Source organism: Hyphopichia burtonii, assembly GCF_001661395.1.
Source record: "Hyphopichia burtonii NRRL Y-1933 unplaced genomic scaffold HYPBUscaffold_2, whole genome shotgun sequence".
Classification (NCBI taxonomy): Eukaryota; Fungi; Ascomycota; class Pichiomycetes; order Serinales; family Debaryomycetaceae; genus Hyphopichia; species Hyphopichia burtonii.
Window position 1 is genome coordinate 75,899 of NW_017963729.1, and position 14,956 is coordinate 90,854.

The window sequence follows — 14,956 nt, forward strand, 5'->3', positions numbered from 1 at the left end:
TCAAAATAAAAGACTTCACGAAGTTAAAGCTAAAACAAAAACAAACAAAAAACTCGAAAACCACCTGAGTAACAAGATACAATACAAAAACTTGATGATAGCGAAAAAACAGCTTCAGCACAGTATCCTCAATATGATCACTACTGGTTGATACTCGTTCTAGCAATGGATAATAAAGTATAGCACCGTTCGTAGGTTTGCTGGGGGTTTTTTTCATTTTTTTTTTTTTTTCTTTTGTTGACGAAAATTAACTCGGTGTACGGCTTCACCGTGAGAAGTTCACCCGTACACCTTAGCTATTTGGAAAATAGCGGTGGAATTCAGTCCATAATAAACATTAGGAAGTAACTGATTCAGCTTATAATCCCGATATAAACGATAGTTTGGGTGGAAATATGTCTACAGACACGTTCAAGCCAAACACGAGGGTGTTGGCATACCATGGTCCATTGATATACGAAGCAAAAGTGTTGAAAGTCCATCCACAAGACGAGGAATATGTGTTAGTTGGAGAAGACAAAAAAGTACCCATGAGTAAAATGTCGATACCACAACATTTACATAGTGTGACTGGGTATTTCTTGCATTATAAGGGGTGGAAAGCGAAATGGGATGAGTGGGTCCCCGTGGAAAGAGTTTTAGAATATAATGAAGCGAATATTGGGCTACTGAAACAGATACGAGAAGAAATTTCAAGAAAGCATAAACTGGTTAAACAAGTGATGAATCCAAGTTCACCCAAGAAAAGACCAAACACCGGTACTTCAGGGACAGGATCCACCAATAATGGAAGTACGAACCAAACAAATAGTAAAAAAAAGAAGACTGAATCAATGACCGCTGGGAAATCTAATTTAGAAATTGGTTTTACCATCAGGCCAAATTTGAAATATTTATTGATTGATGATTGGGAATATATAACTAGAAATCGACAGTTATTGGATATACCGAGCAAGAAACCAGTGAGTACCATTTTGAATGAATACATGAAGTTTAAAATGAAGGAGAAGAAATCTTCAAATGATATAAATGTGATCAAAGAATATTTGGAAGGATTGAAAATATATTTTAATAAGTCTTTAGGGCTAGTGTTATTATATAAATTTGAAAGACTACAATATCAGAAACTATTAAAAGAAAATTCTGATTTTGAAGCAATAAATTATTATGGTCTTGAACATTTACTTCGATTATTTGTTTCGTTACCAGGATTAATATCCCAAGCATCAATGGATTCAGTTAGTCTTGGGGTCTTGGGGGCACAAACCGTATTCTTGATGGAATACTTAGATCATAATTTATCTGAGTACGTTAACGAATACGTTAATGTTACCCCGGATTACGATAGATTAGCAAGGGGAGGTTAATATTTTTGTATAATAGTGTGTTGTATCAGAAACTACAATGTAAAAATTAATAACATAATTTCATTAAAACAAAACATAAAGACGTAAATACATAAAAAAGAGTCATCCAGTGAACCCATACAAAAGCTATAAACAAAAAATAAAAAAAGTAGAATGAAATGAACACAAATCGTACGTCGTTAAAAAGGGGTTTCACCAGCACATGATTGATCATACTCCAATTGGAATGATTGATCATACTCCAATTGGAATGGCTTTATAATCAACTTCAACCAAAGGATTCTCGTTATTACATTTAACTTCTAATTCTAACTTCCAATGTCTACCAAACAAATCCTCTTCATCCGGATCAAACCCATGATCTCCATTATCAGCAAACTTATAAACTACTGAAGTTGGGGTTTCTTCAATGCCAACTTTATCGAAATCCATCTTGAAACCAGAACACTTCTCCATCTCAATCATCAAGTGTCTCTTAATGTGACTTTGTAAGCGTCTTCTAAACTTCCTCGAATTCTTATTCATCGTTGGCTTGATTTTATCCAAATTATTATGCACCTCCTTCAAAATAAATGGTGGATAATAAGATAAATGGGCATGGCAATAGTCAAAATCATTATCCCATGTCTCATCACGGATATAGCTTTCAAAAGCAGTCAATTCTTCAAACTCCCTCCTTGGAGGTGGTTTTAATACCGACGAAATCGACCCATCGTCCGACTCAATAGATGTAATCGAAGATGATCTTGACTTAGGAATAGGCTTCAAGTGCTCCAATGTTTCGCAATTGTCCAAGTCTAATGGAATACCTTGAGATTTAGATTTAGTCTTCTTCACCATTTTCAACAAAGTGTCTGTCGTATAAAGCTTTTATATAAAATTTGAATCAAAATTATTATTATCGTTTCTTTTAAATGGTTATAAACCAATTTAAATTGATATCTAATTATTCTTTTACAAGTCTGCAAATTGCTACTCTTTATATACTTTTTTACAGCCAAATCGGCAAAAAGACCCAGACCTCTCAGTTTTTGCTTTTTTTTTCGCTCATTTCAAGAATGTCACTCCACCAAAAGAAAGGCCGAAATAGACTAAGTCACCCAATTGGATTGAATCATCTCTCCACTTTTCATTAATTACTCCATATTCCGATAATTATTATTGTCATTAAGGGAATAATTCAAGAAATCATTATTTGAAATTCACCCAATCAAATTCAGAATCTCCTCTTTTCAAATCCTTAGGAGAAAAGGGCTAGTGTGCAGTTAAAGGATTGTTGCTTTCCCCCATTGATGGGCTTAACTTATTACCGTTAATGATACTTCATTTCAGTTAGGCTAACGTTTTGATTTTTACGAGAGAAATCTTCTCCACAATCACATCATCTTTTGATAGATTGACATTTTTTTTGTTGCCTCATCCCGTGCTATTTTACTTTGGTAGTGATCTCCCCTATCCTATTGTTGCAAATAACATTAGCCGATTTTAAGTATGGGTAAGCTCACTTTCAAAGGCGATAAGAAGAAGAAAACCAAGAAGGTAGATAATACCACTGTGAGTAGGCAAGATCCAATACTTCCCGAAAAAGCTTCTGCTGCAATTGAAGGCTGGTCTTCTGCAACCGTTTGTGGTGATTTGAAAGGTCCTTGTATCTTTTTACATGGCCAGAGTCCACCGTTGGCATTACAACATGATAGCATGACTGACTCATTTTTGGGTCTGGATAATACCGATATTTTATCTTCTAAAGATTGCATTAATTTCTTTGAGTCTGACCTTTTAGAGTATCTGGAGATTGATCGGGTTGAACCCAACTCTACCAGCCAGGTATTCAGCATCATTCCCATCAATGACTCAAATAAATCCTTACTATCTGCATCTGCAACTGAAAAGTTTGCATTCAAACATCGTGATAGCTACTTATCTTATAATTCAAATGGTACTCTTGAATTAGTACCTGCTATTTCCAAAAATGAGATATTCACTTTGGAACCACATCAAATACCAAATGGTGTTTTTTGGTATATAATTGCATCCAATGGTCACAAACTAACGTACACCAATTCCACATACTCTTTCCATCATGAAGAAGGTACTGCGTTTGTCATCCGAGTTCATATAAATAATACTATCAAAGGCTCTCAACTAATCCTAGAGTCTTCTCAGCCCACAGATTCTAATACAGATGTCAAGAAAGCAATTCGAACGCTATACAAAGAAACTAACGGGAAGATCATCATCAATAATGACTTGGTAAACCGCTTGAAGACTGCTTCCCAGCGAAGAGAGTTGAATGAAGCCATCATCAACGAGAAGTCAAAGTATTTATCTAAATGGTGAACAGACCCGTACATTCAAGTAGTCAATTTTTTTTTTTCTATTTTTTTTTTTTTTATTGAAGAATTTTCAGATCTTTTCAAAAAGTTTACTGTAGAACGCCATTCAAGCAACTGCTCTATTGAACAACTTGGTATAGACAGAATGGTATTTGGAGTTTACACGGGGCCACAACCCCCACCAAAACAAATGCATGAGATGAATCAAGAAGAGCAAGCCGAAGAAGGAGCACGTAAAATGATTGAATTCATGCAATCCTGTCCTGGTAAAACGGCCATGGCCGGGGTATCAGGGTTCTTTCTTGGGGGGTTCTTTGGTTTATTCATGGCATCTATGGCGTACGATGCTCCAAGTGGTACTAATGCGGCCAGTCATATTAGTCAATTACCTTTCAAGCAACAGATGAAAATTCAATTTACTGATATGGGTAAAAGATCCTATTCCAGTGCTAAAAACTTTGGTTATATTGGTGCTATTTACTCTGGAGTCGAATGTGCTATTGAAAGTTTAAGAGCTAAGCATGATATATACAACGGTGTTAGTGCTGGTTGTGTAACTGGTGCTGGATTATCAATAAAAGCAGGTCCTCAAGCTGCATTATTTGGTTGTGCAGGTTTTGCTGCTTTTTCAACTGCAATTGACTTATATATGAGTAGTGAAAGTGCTGCTCCTCCTGCTAATGACTACGATGAATAATTCTTAAGAGAACGTTAACCTTGTATATAATTGTATATTAGTTTTATATGTTATTTTCATATATTAATACAGATTAGAATGAAAAAAAAAGTCAAAGATGCAAATTGTTTTTAACAAAAGTAGTAACAGTATTCATAGTTTAACCCACTTAGTATTATCGAAACACATATTATTACCAATATACTGAGGGTTATTATTGTAATGGTTGATGCATTGAATTTTGGAATGTAGTGGTTGATTCTGGTTTGATTTGGGAGGTTTTTCATTCGTTGTACTCTTTCTAATTCCTTAATGATATCGAAGCCTTCATGAAAAGTGCTATTAATGTCTGTAGGTTGATTCTCGAAATCCATTTGTTCGTCACCATTGAATTCTTGTTGGGCTAACCGTTCCTCCTCTTCTCTTCTTTCGAGTTCATATCGTTTCCTTTCTTCTGCTTCTTCTTCTTGTCTAGCTATTTCTAGTCTTTCTTTTTCTAATTGCTCCCTTTGTCTTTCCAATTGTTCTTGTTCTCTTGAATGAATTGTCACATCAATTAAACTGTTTATTCTCAGCTCAAGTTCTTTGATGTCATCCGATTCACAATCTTGGCTCAATTCCCTCAACTTCTCTAGCTTCTCTTCGATTATACATATGTAATCCCTCTTTGATGCCTTGGTTATAGGTCTCAGTATACTTAATGGTTTATCAAAGTATTTTTGTCGAAGCGATATTGATCTTGGTTTTTTACTTATATTGATCAAATGAGTCTCATTCTCTGCTTTGTTTTGGACTTGGTTGCCTCTCGTGCTAAAGATAGTAGGTATATCCTTATCAATCCCGGCTTCATTCAATGCCTTGGTATCAACTGCTGTTTGTTCATCATCCTCAAGTTTGATTGAACTTCCTTTGGGGTCTGGTTTATATGGCAAAGGTAAAGGTTCTCCTAGCTGTGATAGCACATCACTATTCGAACGTACATGCGAGCCCCTTTTCCTAAGTTTATTCATTGAGTTCAAATTTGTAAATGCTTTGGAAACTTGATCTTGTACTTAAAGTCGTATTTGTTTATGTTTCTAATTTTTTTTTTTGTTTTGTTTAGCATTTTTCTAAGACGACATAAAACGGCTCACTGTTTGGTCCTTTTTTTTTACAGCCAAATACAACAAGTAGAAATAACTAACGAAAATTTGTATATAAATGAGTATAAATAGAAAGAAGTGAATATGGTTAGAGAGAGAAATGTTCTTTAAAGTTGGGTTATTAGACCTTTTGTCTATGTACTGCAGTATTACTTTTGAATTTACTGACAAATCTTTGAATCAAGTATAGAACGCAACCTATGAATCTGTATAACGCCATGAACGCAACTAGCCATAAGATCACTGTTAAAAAGACTTCTGCTCTTGATTCTTTTGTTTTTGACAAAGAAGATTCACTTTCGAATTGGTTGAACCCACCTGTTTCTAGGACTAGTGCAATAATCACGAAATTAGAAATCATCCAGACCAAAACAGTCATGGATCTAATGAATGCATAATAATCTTCATGGGTAGGAACATATTTATCACCACTATTATCAATGGGTTTTTTAATCTTTTCTAATTCTTCTAGGTAACATTGATTGATTTCTGCTGCTTCAGTTGGAACATTAACGTCGAAACTACCATCTTCCTTCTTAACAGCTGCACCCAAGTCAGCTGCACCAACGTCACCCTTAGTACCCCATGATATATCATCGATATTACAGAATGCATAAATGTTCAACACATTGACGTATGCTGGTGACAATAAAATATACTGTATGAAAGATGTGAACATATGCCATGGTTCGAAATAAATGAAAGATGCCAAAAAGTATAGAGCATACGTAGAACTAGTGGCAACAACCAAATCCCTAAATTCAGCGTTTTTGAAAAACAAGGAAACTGTTATTTTAGTTTGATCATCATAAATAGATTGGATTGCATGCACTGCCATAAAGATAGCTGCAAAAATCATGTATGCCATTAAAATAGCAAAGAAAATAACAATAACAACATAAAATTTTTCAGTACCTTTAGGAGTGTTACCGAAACTTAAAACAAAGGTAGTAACAATGGAAGCTAAATATAACCATAGGAAAATAACTGAAAGAACTTTACCAGGGGCAAAATGTAAATCTTTGGCAGCAAGGGAAGTAGTCAAGATTCTAAACACCAAAAAGTATGAACCAATCGAAAACCAAGAAACAATTAAATTAAGAAGTTGATAAAAAAATTGAATATGTAAGAAAAGTTTACGAAGGAATGTATGAGAAGAATGCCATAATTTAGGGAAATGTGCTAAAGAATAAATTGCTGCAAAGAATGAACCATTCAACCATCTTCTTCTTTGTAATATAAATTCAGATAATTTTTCAGGTACATCAGTTTCAGCTGATGCACTTTTACAATACCTCAATAACCAACAACAGTTACGTTTAGCAACCAATTCATAACATAAAATTCTATCTTCTGCTAGATACATATTTGAAGTGAAAATACCAGCCTCATTTTCTAACATTTTGGATTTTAATAAGTATTCATCGTCATCAGGATCTAAATCACCACCGTGTAAGAATTCCCCTTTAAAATATTTTTCCAAAGGACCTTTACCATTAACATCATTTTGTAAAGCAACATATCTATAGGCAGAAAAAGCACCTGGTAAAACAGAAATAAAACCAAATACTGATTCGGTTGGTTTATCTAAAATATTTGAAATTTTATATTCAAAATTTTGAGCATAAACAATTGGATTAGTAGCAATTTGACGTTTCTTTAAAGAAGCTTTAATTTCACCACAAGCACCAGCAACTTGAGGATTTCTAGCGAATTCTTTCCATAAATGATATAAAGACTTACCAGTAGGCTGAGTACCAGCATCCAATAAAACAACAACTTCAGGTTTCAAAAGTTTAGCAATTGCATCAAAACACCATCTATGACTATTGATTTTTTTAGCATTCTTTTCTTTCAAACAAAATAACATTTGAACTGGAACAATTTTTTCAGTAGTTAATTTAACGGTATCGCCCACACTTGCAATACCAACACGAGTAGTATATTCATACATATGAGCTTGCACTTTACGATCATCAACAACGGATTTAGCTAAACCTGCTTGATAAACACCCAAAGCAGCTAACAATGCTTGAGCACGTTCATTAATTTTAGAACGACCATCACTAACAACACAAACCACAACTTTCTTCCAAGAATTAGGACCCCAAGTGGAGGATCTTGTTCTTGATTCAAGATGTTTAATATTTTTGAAAACCCCTTTTAAAGTTCTTGCTAATAAGATATCATCTTCATTATACATTGTAACAACAACCATTAATTCAGTTTGACGTGGTTCAGGAGTATAATGAACTTGACGTAAAATATAATTATCTCTTTCGAAATTTGAAGGACCACAAGTAACCGCAGTATAACGCATATAACTAAATTCACGTTTTAAACCACCACCATCTGGATTATTTGGATCATAGTTATTATATTTTGATAATAATTCATCAGCTACGGGACAATCCAAAACCAAATGACCATTGATACCAGAAATAAGTAATGCTTTTTGAGGTTCTGGATCGGGGATTTCTTCACGAGGGGGTTCCTCTTCAGGAGGCTCACCATATTCAAATTCATTTCCAAAAGGGCTTTGAGGAGGAGGAGGAGCCACCATTTCAAATGGAGATTGGGGAGGAGGGACGTCGATTAAGGAAGGTTGATGTGGAGTGATATTTCTAGAAACTGGAGCACCAGAATTTGAAGCAGGTGCTGGAGTTGGAGGTAAATGAACTGTGTTCAAATCATAGTAATCTCCTTCAAATTGATCATATTGAATTCTTTGATCTTCTAATCTTTCTTCTTCGTCATCATAAACATGGGGTACGAAAGCTTCAGAAAAATTTGGATTATTTGAATATTTATTACCGGAATAATTATAATCATGGAAATCATTCATTTCATATTGGTGATTAGGATCAAAATTCCCACCATAGGAAGTATCTTCTCTACCAAAAGCATTTTCAAAAGGATTATCACTACTTGGTAAAGGAGAAAAAGCTGGTGCTGGAGGATTAACTGCACCAGAAAAGATATTTGTAGGTTTTGAATAATCTTGGGTACTCTGTTCATCATTGTAGAAACTATTCAAATGATCATGGGATCTACTGTATCTATCTTCTGAATATGCAGCTGCTTGAGGTTGTTGAAAATTTATTGAATCACTACTAGCATTATATCTTGAATTTTGACCAGCATAACCAGAAGTATTTAGAAAACGCGATTCATCGTCGTCGTTAGATGAGTTGAATCTATGGTAATTACTCATACTATGTCGAACAACTTGTTATATTCAAAGCAATTGGTTGGTAATTATTCAAAATGCCAGTATATATAATTGATCTAACAAAATTCTTCGAGGCACGAAAGTTGATTTTATTTTTTTTTTTTTTTATTCGTTTTTTTTTTTGTTTTCTTAGTGTTTTGATTGTCTTCTTTGTTCAAAGTTTTGTTACACGATGAAAAGATGAATGTGAGTCTTGACTGGTTGTACGGTGTATAAAGGCTCAGGAAATAGTTTTATATAAATATTTGTGAAAAATTAAATAGGCCGAAAATCGATGATCAGGACCGACAACAGAATGAAAAAATAATTAGACCTAATGGACAAACAAGGGAGAAAAGGTAGTCAAGAGAACCAAGTTGAACAAAAAGTCCATTAAACAAAGAAAATGATTGGTAGATTAGTGAAATACATTATAAAAAGAAAGAATCAATCATTATATACAGAATCACCACTAACCAAAATTGATTCACAATTATAAGCTTAGGTTACGATCTTACTGCAAATTAGAATCAAATTCAAAACCATTTACGTGGCTGTCGAAGCTTAATGACTTATAGAAGGCTCAGTATACGTTTATTGCATATGGACGTCGTATGTTATAAATCCATGTTCTATAATAAGCAGCAACCCCTGGTATATGATCATGTAAGTAGGAATCGCTGATGAACAGAGGCTGTATAAGTTTTCAAAATAGAATTAAAATCAATGCAATTATATTTAGAAGTGTTTACCTTGTGCACTAATGCGGTAGTCTAATCACCCGCATGCCCTCCGTACACCAGGGTTCCAATATCAACCATATCCAGAAACTTCATGTAACCAATTTGAATATTCTGTTAATTGGAATGATCTAGCAATTGGTATGATCGGTCTTTATATTAATGCTGTCAAACATTATATGTCCTGCAGTAGGATACTATAGCACGCTTAGTTCATGGGGCATGTGTTCACAAGAGATTGGTTGAACAGTACCAGAACAGTACCAGAACAGTACCAGAACAGTACCAGAACAGTACCAGAACAGTACCAGAACAGTACCATAACAGTACCAGAATAGTAACAGTACTGGTAAAATAATAAACACTAGCAGAATAGAGATCAAGTTATCACTACATAATGTGTTCATAGTATTAGATGGGATTGTTTGGAGAAACACCCGTGCACCGCATGCAAATCGGAGCATCCTCGGGGACCTGACGACCGTTTCACGTCAAAGCAGCCAGCCGGTCCCCGACAGCCAGAAACCCAACTCACACTGATATTGTAGGATCCATCATCACCTAGTGTAGTAAGAGAAAGATTGTGAGTTATTAAGAAGATCGGAGTTTTCCATGCCAATTTAAAAAATATTTTTCTGTTGTATTTTGACGTTTTGCGTCTACGATGAGCTCAAGAGATATAAAGAAGATGAATTTCTGTTCTTTCAAGATAAACTTGAGTAAGTAAACTAGGATGAGTAGATTTGAATGCACTGACCATATGAAAAGCTTTTTGCAAGAGCTTCCCAAATGTGAACATCATTTACATTTGGAAGGTACTTTAGAACCAAATTTATTATTTAAATTAGCAGAAAGAAATAAGATTCAACTACCATCTAGTTTCCCCAAAAATATTGAAGAATGTTCGAAAAGATATGCTAGTTTCGAAGATTTACAAGATTTCTTAAATCATTACTATGTCGGAATGAGTGTATTGATCACCGAGGATGATTTTTACGATTTAGCAATGGCATATTTCACTAAAGCTGAACAAGATGGATGTTTACATTCTGAAGTCTTCTTCGATCCTCAAGGACATGTTGAAAGAGGAGTCAGTGTGGATTTGGTTGTCAAGGGTTTTGATCGTGCCTGCAGAGATGCAACTAAAAAGTTAGGTACCACCAATAAATTGATTATGTGCTTATTAAGACACTTACCAGCATCAAATGGGATGGAAACCATTAAAAGCGTTGAAAAATATCACCAACAAGGGATTATTCATGGGTTGGGATTAGATTCCTCAGAGAAACCTTTTCCCCCGGGACTTTTCATTGACTGTTATAAAGAAATTAAACAAAAATATCCAAACGTAGGATTAACTGCTCATGCTGGAGAAGAAGGAGATTACAATTACGTTATTGATTCCTTAGATAAGTTGGGAGCTAGTAGAATTGATCATGGGATTAATTCCAAACAATCCAACGAACTTTTAGCTAGATTAGCAAAGAATAAAACCATGTTAACCATGTGTCCATTATCAAATGTTAAATTACAAGTGGTTAAAGATGTTGGCGAATTACCGATTAATTTATTTCTACAATCAGATGTTCCGTTCAGTATCAACTCTGACGACCCAGCTTATTTTGGTGGATATATCTTAGATAATTATATTAGTGTTCATACTAGATTTGGTTTCAATATTAACCAATGGGCTAAGATCGTTAATAATGGTATTGAAGGTTCATGGTGTGACGATAAAAGAAAGTCAGAATTAAAACAAATTCTTCAACTGGTCATTGATAAGTATACTCCATTATTATAAATTACATTAGTATGTATAATAAAACTGATTTTATATTCAAATATAAATAATTTAAGAACATAGAAATAAAACAAAGATAAATCACATTAAACCATAAAAGTTAGCAAACTTCACTAAAATCCAAATCGGATAAATCCAATTCAACCTTTTCCCCAAAAGTGTTTTCACCAGAATATAAGACATACAAGAATCCATCTTCGTCTTTATGTTCTTCGTAAATAGTACTCATGAGTGTAGCGGTTGGTGGTAAAATATCGTTAACAAAAATGAAAATGGCCTTTTCACTAGGTAATCTAATTCTTTTTCTAATAACATATACAAATTGTCCAACAGATAAATCTCCTGGTACTAAGTATTTACGTTTATCAATATCTTGGATATCAGAATTTTCAACCTTTTCACAAATAACTGGAAGTCTATCAGAAAATTTTTGTAAAATTCTTTGTGATTCAGACTTTCTCTTTTCTAGTAGCACTGTTAGTATTAATCATCCCATCTGTTCATCAAAATATACATACCAAGAGGTACTTCGTCTTTAAATTGGGATCTCATTATCTAAATTGTTAGTATTAAATCATAAATCAGTGTGGCAATTTAACCCCATGTTATTTTTTCTGTCTTCTTTTCGGTTTCAGCTTATTTGGGGGGCCCAAATCACCAATTGACTCCTTAAAACATACCAATTACTTATTTCCAAACAGTATATAGTCTTTTTTCTCCTAAACCAATATATATATAGATATATACCCTCTGCTTGAAAGAAAAAAGTGGTGTATTAAATTAACAGTATCACTACTAAAACTAACTGTTCCTCCCTTTTTTCTCACTATAAAGTTGTTACTTGTTGTGTATTTTCTATCAATCTTTTTTTTTGTTATCTTATCACTAACAAAACAAAAAAAAGACCACCAGCCAAAATAAATAAAGGGAGGGGGTCCCATTTCCCACGGGTAGTGCATGGGGGCGGTTTGGTAGAGGCACGTAATGACGTGTGCACGGAGGTATTTCCGTGGGTACGGAGGTTTCTGGGTGTACAGGTGTTTACGTTTGTAAACTTCTTTTTTTTTTTTTTTCAAATTTTTTTTTCAAATTTTTTTTGCAATCATACCGGCGGCTAAATCATTAAAACCAACCACTTTCCCACTTACTTTTATTCTTTTTATCACTCCTCTCTTTTTGATACTTATATCTTGTCATATCGTCATACTCTTATCGTGTCATACTCTTATCGTGTCATACTCTTATCGTGTCATACTCTTATCGTGTCATACTCTTATCGTGTCATACTCTTATCGTGTCATACCCTTCATCTTGTCATGGTCACATATAAAGACTTGAGAGAGTTGTCGAACACACCATCGTCCCCCAGGTCCAGCAGTGCTGCAAGTCCCTTTAGCGAATATAGACTCCGCCAATTCCAAACAATCAATAATGAGTTGACCAATGTAAGGATCAACAAACTCTTTTTAAATTCAGAAGGGTTGTCGAACGAATTACAAGAGCCAGGCGAGTATACCGATAATTCTTTGAAGAACTCATCCTTGTACGAGGTTGACGGGTCGAACATTCAGCACTCGAATATTTTAGAATACTCTGATTTGTTTTTCAATGAAAATTCAAACACTGATATCTTGACTAAGGATATAATAGCTGAAATCGGCGATCAACAAAGTTTGACTCAATATTCAAATGAAAATTTAAACGTATGTACCCCAAACGATATTAACTACGCTCTTACTGAAGATGATTCTCTTCTTCTTCCGGTTAAAAAACGTAAGCTAGGGTTGAACTCATCCCCAATACTGCCCCACCCCAGTAATCTCCCTTTCCAAGCCTCCAGAAACTCTGCAGATTTACCTCTTAGAAGAAACTCAACCCCAGAAAAGAACAACACTAGCCTAGCTACACCCAAGGTTGTTCGTTTCCATTCAAAGTCGTCGGTTGATCTAAATTTTCCTAATTTAAACTTCAAAAGAAGAAAACTTTGATTCGCAGCCTTTTCTGACAGACCCGGCAAGAAAAAAAAACAAAAAAAAAAAAAAAAAAAAAAAAAAAATGAATATCAGAAAAATAAAATAAATGAAATATTCAAAGAACAATCTTCATGCAAGTCTTATTCGTCTATGATGATACCCAAAAGGCTATTACACACAAGCTCAATATGCCACTCAAAGTTCCAACTAAACCCCAATTTCAAATTCAAATGTGGTCTTGAACTACATACCCAACTAAAAACAAATCATAAACTATTTTCACTCTCTCCAAATAAATTTGATTCTGCCCCAAATTCAAAAATAAGTTATTTTGATTGTGGTCTACCTGGTACTCAGCCAAAACTAAATCCTGAGGCATTACTTCTTGCATTGAAAACAGCCGTGGTTTTGAATAGTGATATCCAGTCCAGATCTACCTTTGATAGAAAACATTATTTTTACCTGGATCAACCATTGGGTTACCAAATAACTCAACGCTATCACCCTATTGCTAGAAATGGTTGGTTAGATTTGAATAAGAAATTCGATAATATCAAAACAAACGAGAAAAGAATTCATATTGAACAGATACAATTAGAACAAGATACTGGGAAAACTATCTATGATAAAACTGATCAACTTATTAAAGTTGATTTGAATAGAGCAAATGTCCCCCTTATTGAACTAGTGACTAAACCAGATTTTGAAGATTTGGATCAAGTAAGAGCATTCATTAAGAAGTATACCACTCTAGTTAGCCACTTGGATATCTGTACTGGTAATTTGGAACTAGGTGCAATGAGAGTTGACGCAAATGTAAGTATAAATGGCGGTGATCGAGTTGAAATTAAAAATTTAGGAAGCACGGGTGAAATTATAAACGCTTTGAAATATGAATATAATAGGCAATTAAATATCTTAAAAAATGGCGGCCAAATCCTTCAAGAAACTCGTGGTTGGAATGGAACTGAAACTATAAGAGCAAGATCTAAAGAAGATGCAGTTGATTATAGATATTTCCCAGATTCTGAATTACCAGTTATTAATTTAGATCCCAAAATTGGTGAACAAATCAAATCCAAATTACCGGAATTACCAGAGTCAATTATTTCTAAACTTATAAGTAAACCCTTTAACTTAGAGTTGAAACATGCAAAATTTTTAATTGATAATACTGATATACTTGATTATTATCATAATGTTTTCAATGTCGTCGTACTTGAAAATAAAAAATCAGTTAAATTGGTGAATAATTGGATGATGCATCAGTTACTAGGTAATTTTAACAAGTTAAACATTCCTTTGGATTTGACTTTGGTTCCATTTAAAAAATTAAGTGAATTGATTTTATTGATTTCTGAAAAGGAGATAACCCAAACTTCTGCTCAATTATTATTACAAGAAATTATTAAGAATCCTGAAGATAGATCACTTCCAGTAACCGAATTGATTGAAAAATATGATTTAGGTACACCAAAGGATCTACCAACTAATGAATTAAGTGAAGCAGCAGAAGAAATTTGTAATGATATTATTCAAAGTAACCCAGATGTTATTGAAAGGATTATGGGAGGTAAGAAAGGCTCGATCAACTTTTTGGTAGGTTTGGCAATGAAAGAAACTCAAGGTAAAGTTGATTCAAGTATATTTAAATCAAAATTCAATGAAATCATTGAGAAACTACAGAATCTGTAAATAGAACTACATTAT

The 14,956-nt window shown here is 34.1% G+C and overlaps 9 protein-coding genes across 9 annotated transcripts; 5 read left to right on the plus strand and 4 right to left on the minus strand.

Moving 5' to 3' along the window:
- The first annotated feature begins 371 nt into the window (after positions 1 to 371).
- EAF3 (Eaf3p) lies at positions 372 to 1,395 on the plus strand. Its single transcript, XM_020220718.1, has one exon. The coding sequence runs from the start codon at positions 396 to 398 to the stop codon at positions 1,365 to 1,367; it is 972 nt and encodes a 323-aa protein (XP_020077408.1). The 5' UTR covers positions 372 to 395; the 3' UTR covers positions 1,368 to 1,395.
- Positions 1,396 to 1,519: 124 nt separating this feature from the next.
- On the minus strand, positions 1,520 to 2,283 carry UCF1 (Ucf1p). The gene has a single exon (XM_020219534.1). The coding sequence runs from the start codon at positions 2,205 to 2,207 to the stop codon at positions 1,602 to 1,604; it is 606 nt and encodes a 201-aa protein (XP_020077409.1). The 5' UTR covers positions 2,208 to 2,283; the 3' UTR covers positions 1,520 to 1,601.
- A 205-nt stretch (positions 2,284 to 2,488) lies between these two features.
- On the plus strand, positions 2,489 to 4,109 carry HYPBUDRAFT_186902 (uncharacterized protein). Its single transcript, XM_020222921.1, has one exon. It carries the CDS (start codon positions 2,859 to 2,861, stop codon positions 3,705 to 3,707), a length of 849 nt encoding a protein of 282 aa, XP_020077410.1. The 5' UTR covers positions 2,489 to 2,858; the 3' UTR covers positions 3,708 to 4,109.
- On the plus strand, positions 3,849 to 4,400 carry TIM22 (translocation channel protein; the record flags this gene model as incomplete). Its single annotated transcript, XM_020218400.1, has 1 exon — positions 3,849 to 4,400. The coding sequence occupies one exon, from the start codon at positions 3,849 to 3,851 to the stop codon at positions 4,398 to 4,400; it is 552 nt and encodes a 183-aa protein (XP_020077411.1).
- Positions 4,401 to 4,525: 125 nt separating this feature from the next.
- On the minus strand, positions 4,526 to 8,795 carry CHS2 (chitin synthase I). Its single transcript, XM_020224014.1, has 3 exons — positions 5,687 to 8,795; positions 4,676 to 5,325; positions 4,526 to 4,640 (listed from the first exon to the last, which is right to left on the minus strand). The coding sequence occupies exons 1-3, from the start codon at positions 8,733 to 8,735 to the stop codon at positions 4,533 to 4,535; spliced, it is 3,807 nt and encodes a 1,268-aa protein (XP_020077412.1). The 5' UTR covers positions 8,736 to 8,795; the 3' UTR covers positions 4,526 to 4,532.
- Positions 8,796 to 9,625: 830 nt separating this feature from the next.
- HYPBUDRAFT_151854 (uncharacterized protein) lies at positions 9,626 to 10,084 on the minus strand. The gene has a single exon (XM_020220719.1). It carries the CDS (start codon positions 9,877 to 9,879, stop codon positions 9,670 to 9,672), a length of 210 nt encoding a protein of 69 aa, XP_020077413.1. The 5' UTR covers positions 9,880 to 10,084; the 3' UTR covers positions 9,626 to 9,669.
- Positions 10,085 to 10,205: 121 nt separating this feature from the next.
- On the plus strand, positions 10,206 to 11,273 carry AAH1 (adenine deaminase; the record flags this gene model as incomplete). Its single annotated transcript, XM_020218470.1, has 1 exon — positions 10,206 to 11,273. The coding sequence occupies one exon, from the start codon at positions 10,206 to 10,208 to the stop codon at positions 11,271 to 11,273; it is 1,068 nt and encodes a 355-aa protein (XP_020077414.1).
- Positions 11,274 to 11,373: 100 nt separating this feature from the next.
- On the minus strand, positions 11,374 to 12,632 carry AUT7 (ubiquitin-like protein; the record flags this gene model as incomplete). The annotated part of the gene is made up of 3 exons (XM_020222119.1): positions 11,374 to 11,738; positions 11,792 to 11,828; positions 12,630 to 12,632. 3 exons carry the CDS (start codon positions 12,630 to 12,632, stop codon positions 11,374 to 11,376), a joined length of 405 nt encoding a protein of 134 aa, XP_020077415.1.
- A 754-nt stretch (positions 12,633 to 13,386) lies between these two features.
- Positions 13,387 to 14,941, plus strand: HYPBUDRAFT_134298 (glutamyl-tRNA(Gln) amidotransferase subunit; the record flags this gene model as incomplete). Its single annotated transcript, XM_020219535.1, has 1 exon — positions 13,387 to 14,941. Exon 1 carries the CDS (start codon positions 13,397 to 13,399, stop codon positions 14,939 to 14,941), a length of 1,545 nt encoding a protein of 514 aa, XP_020077416.1. The 5' UTR covers positions 13,387 to 13,396.
- Positions 14,942 to 14,956: the final 15 nt, after the last annotated feature.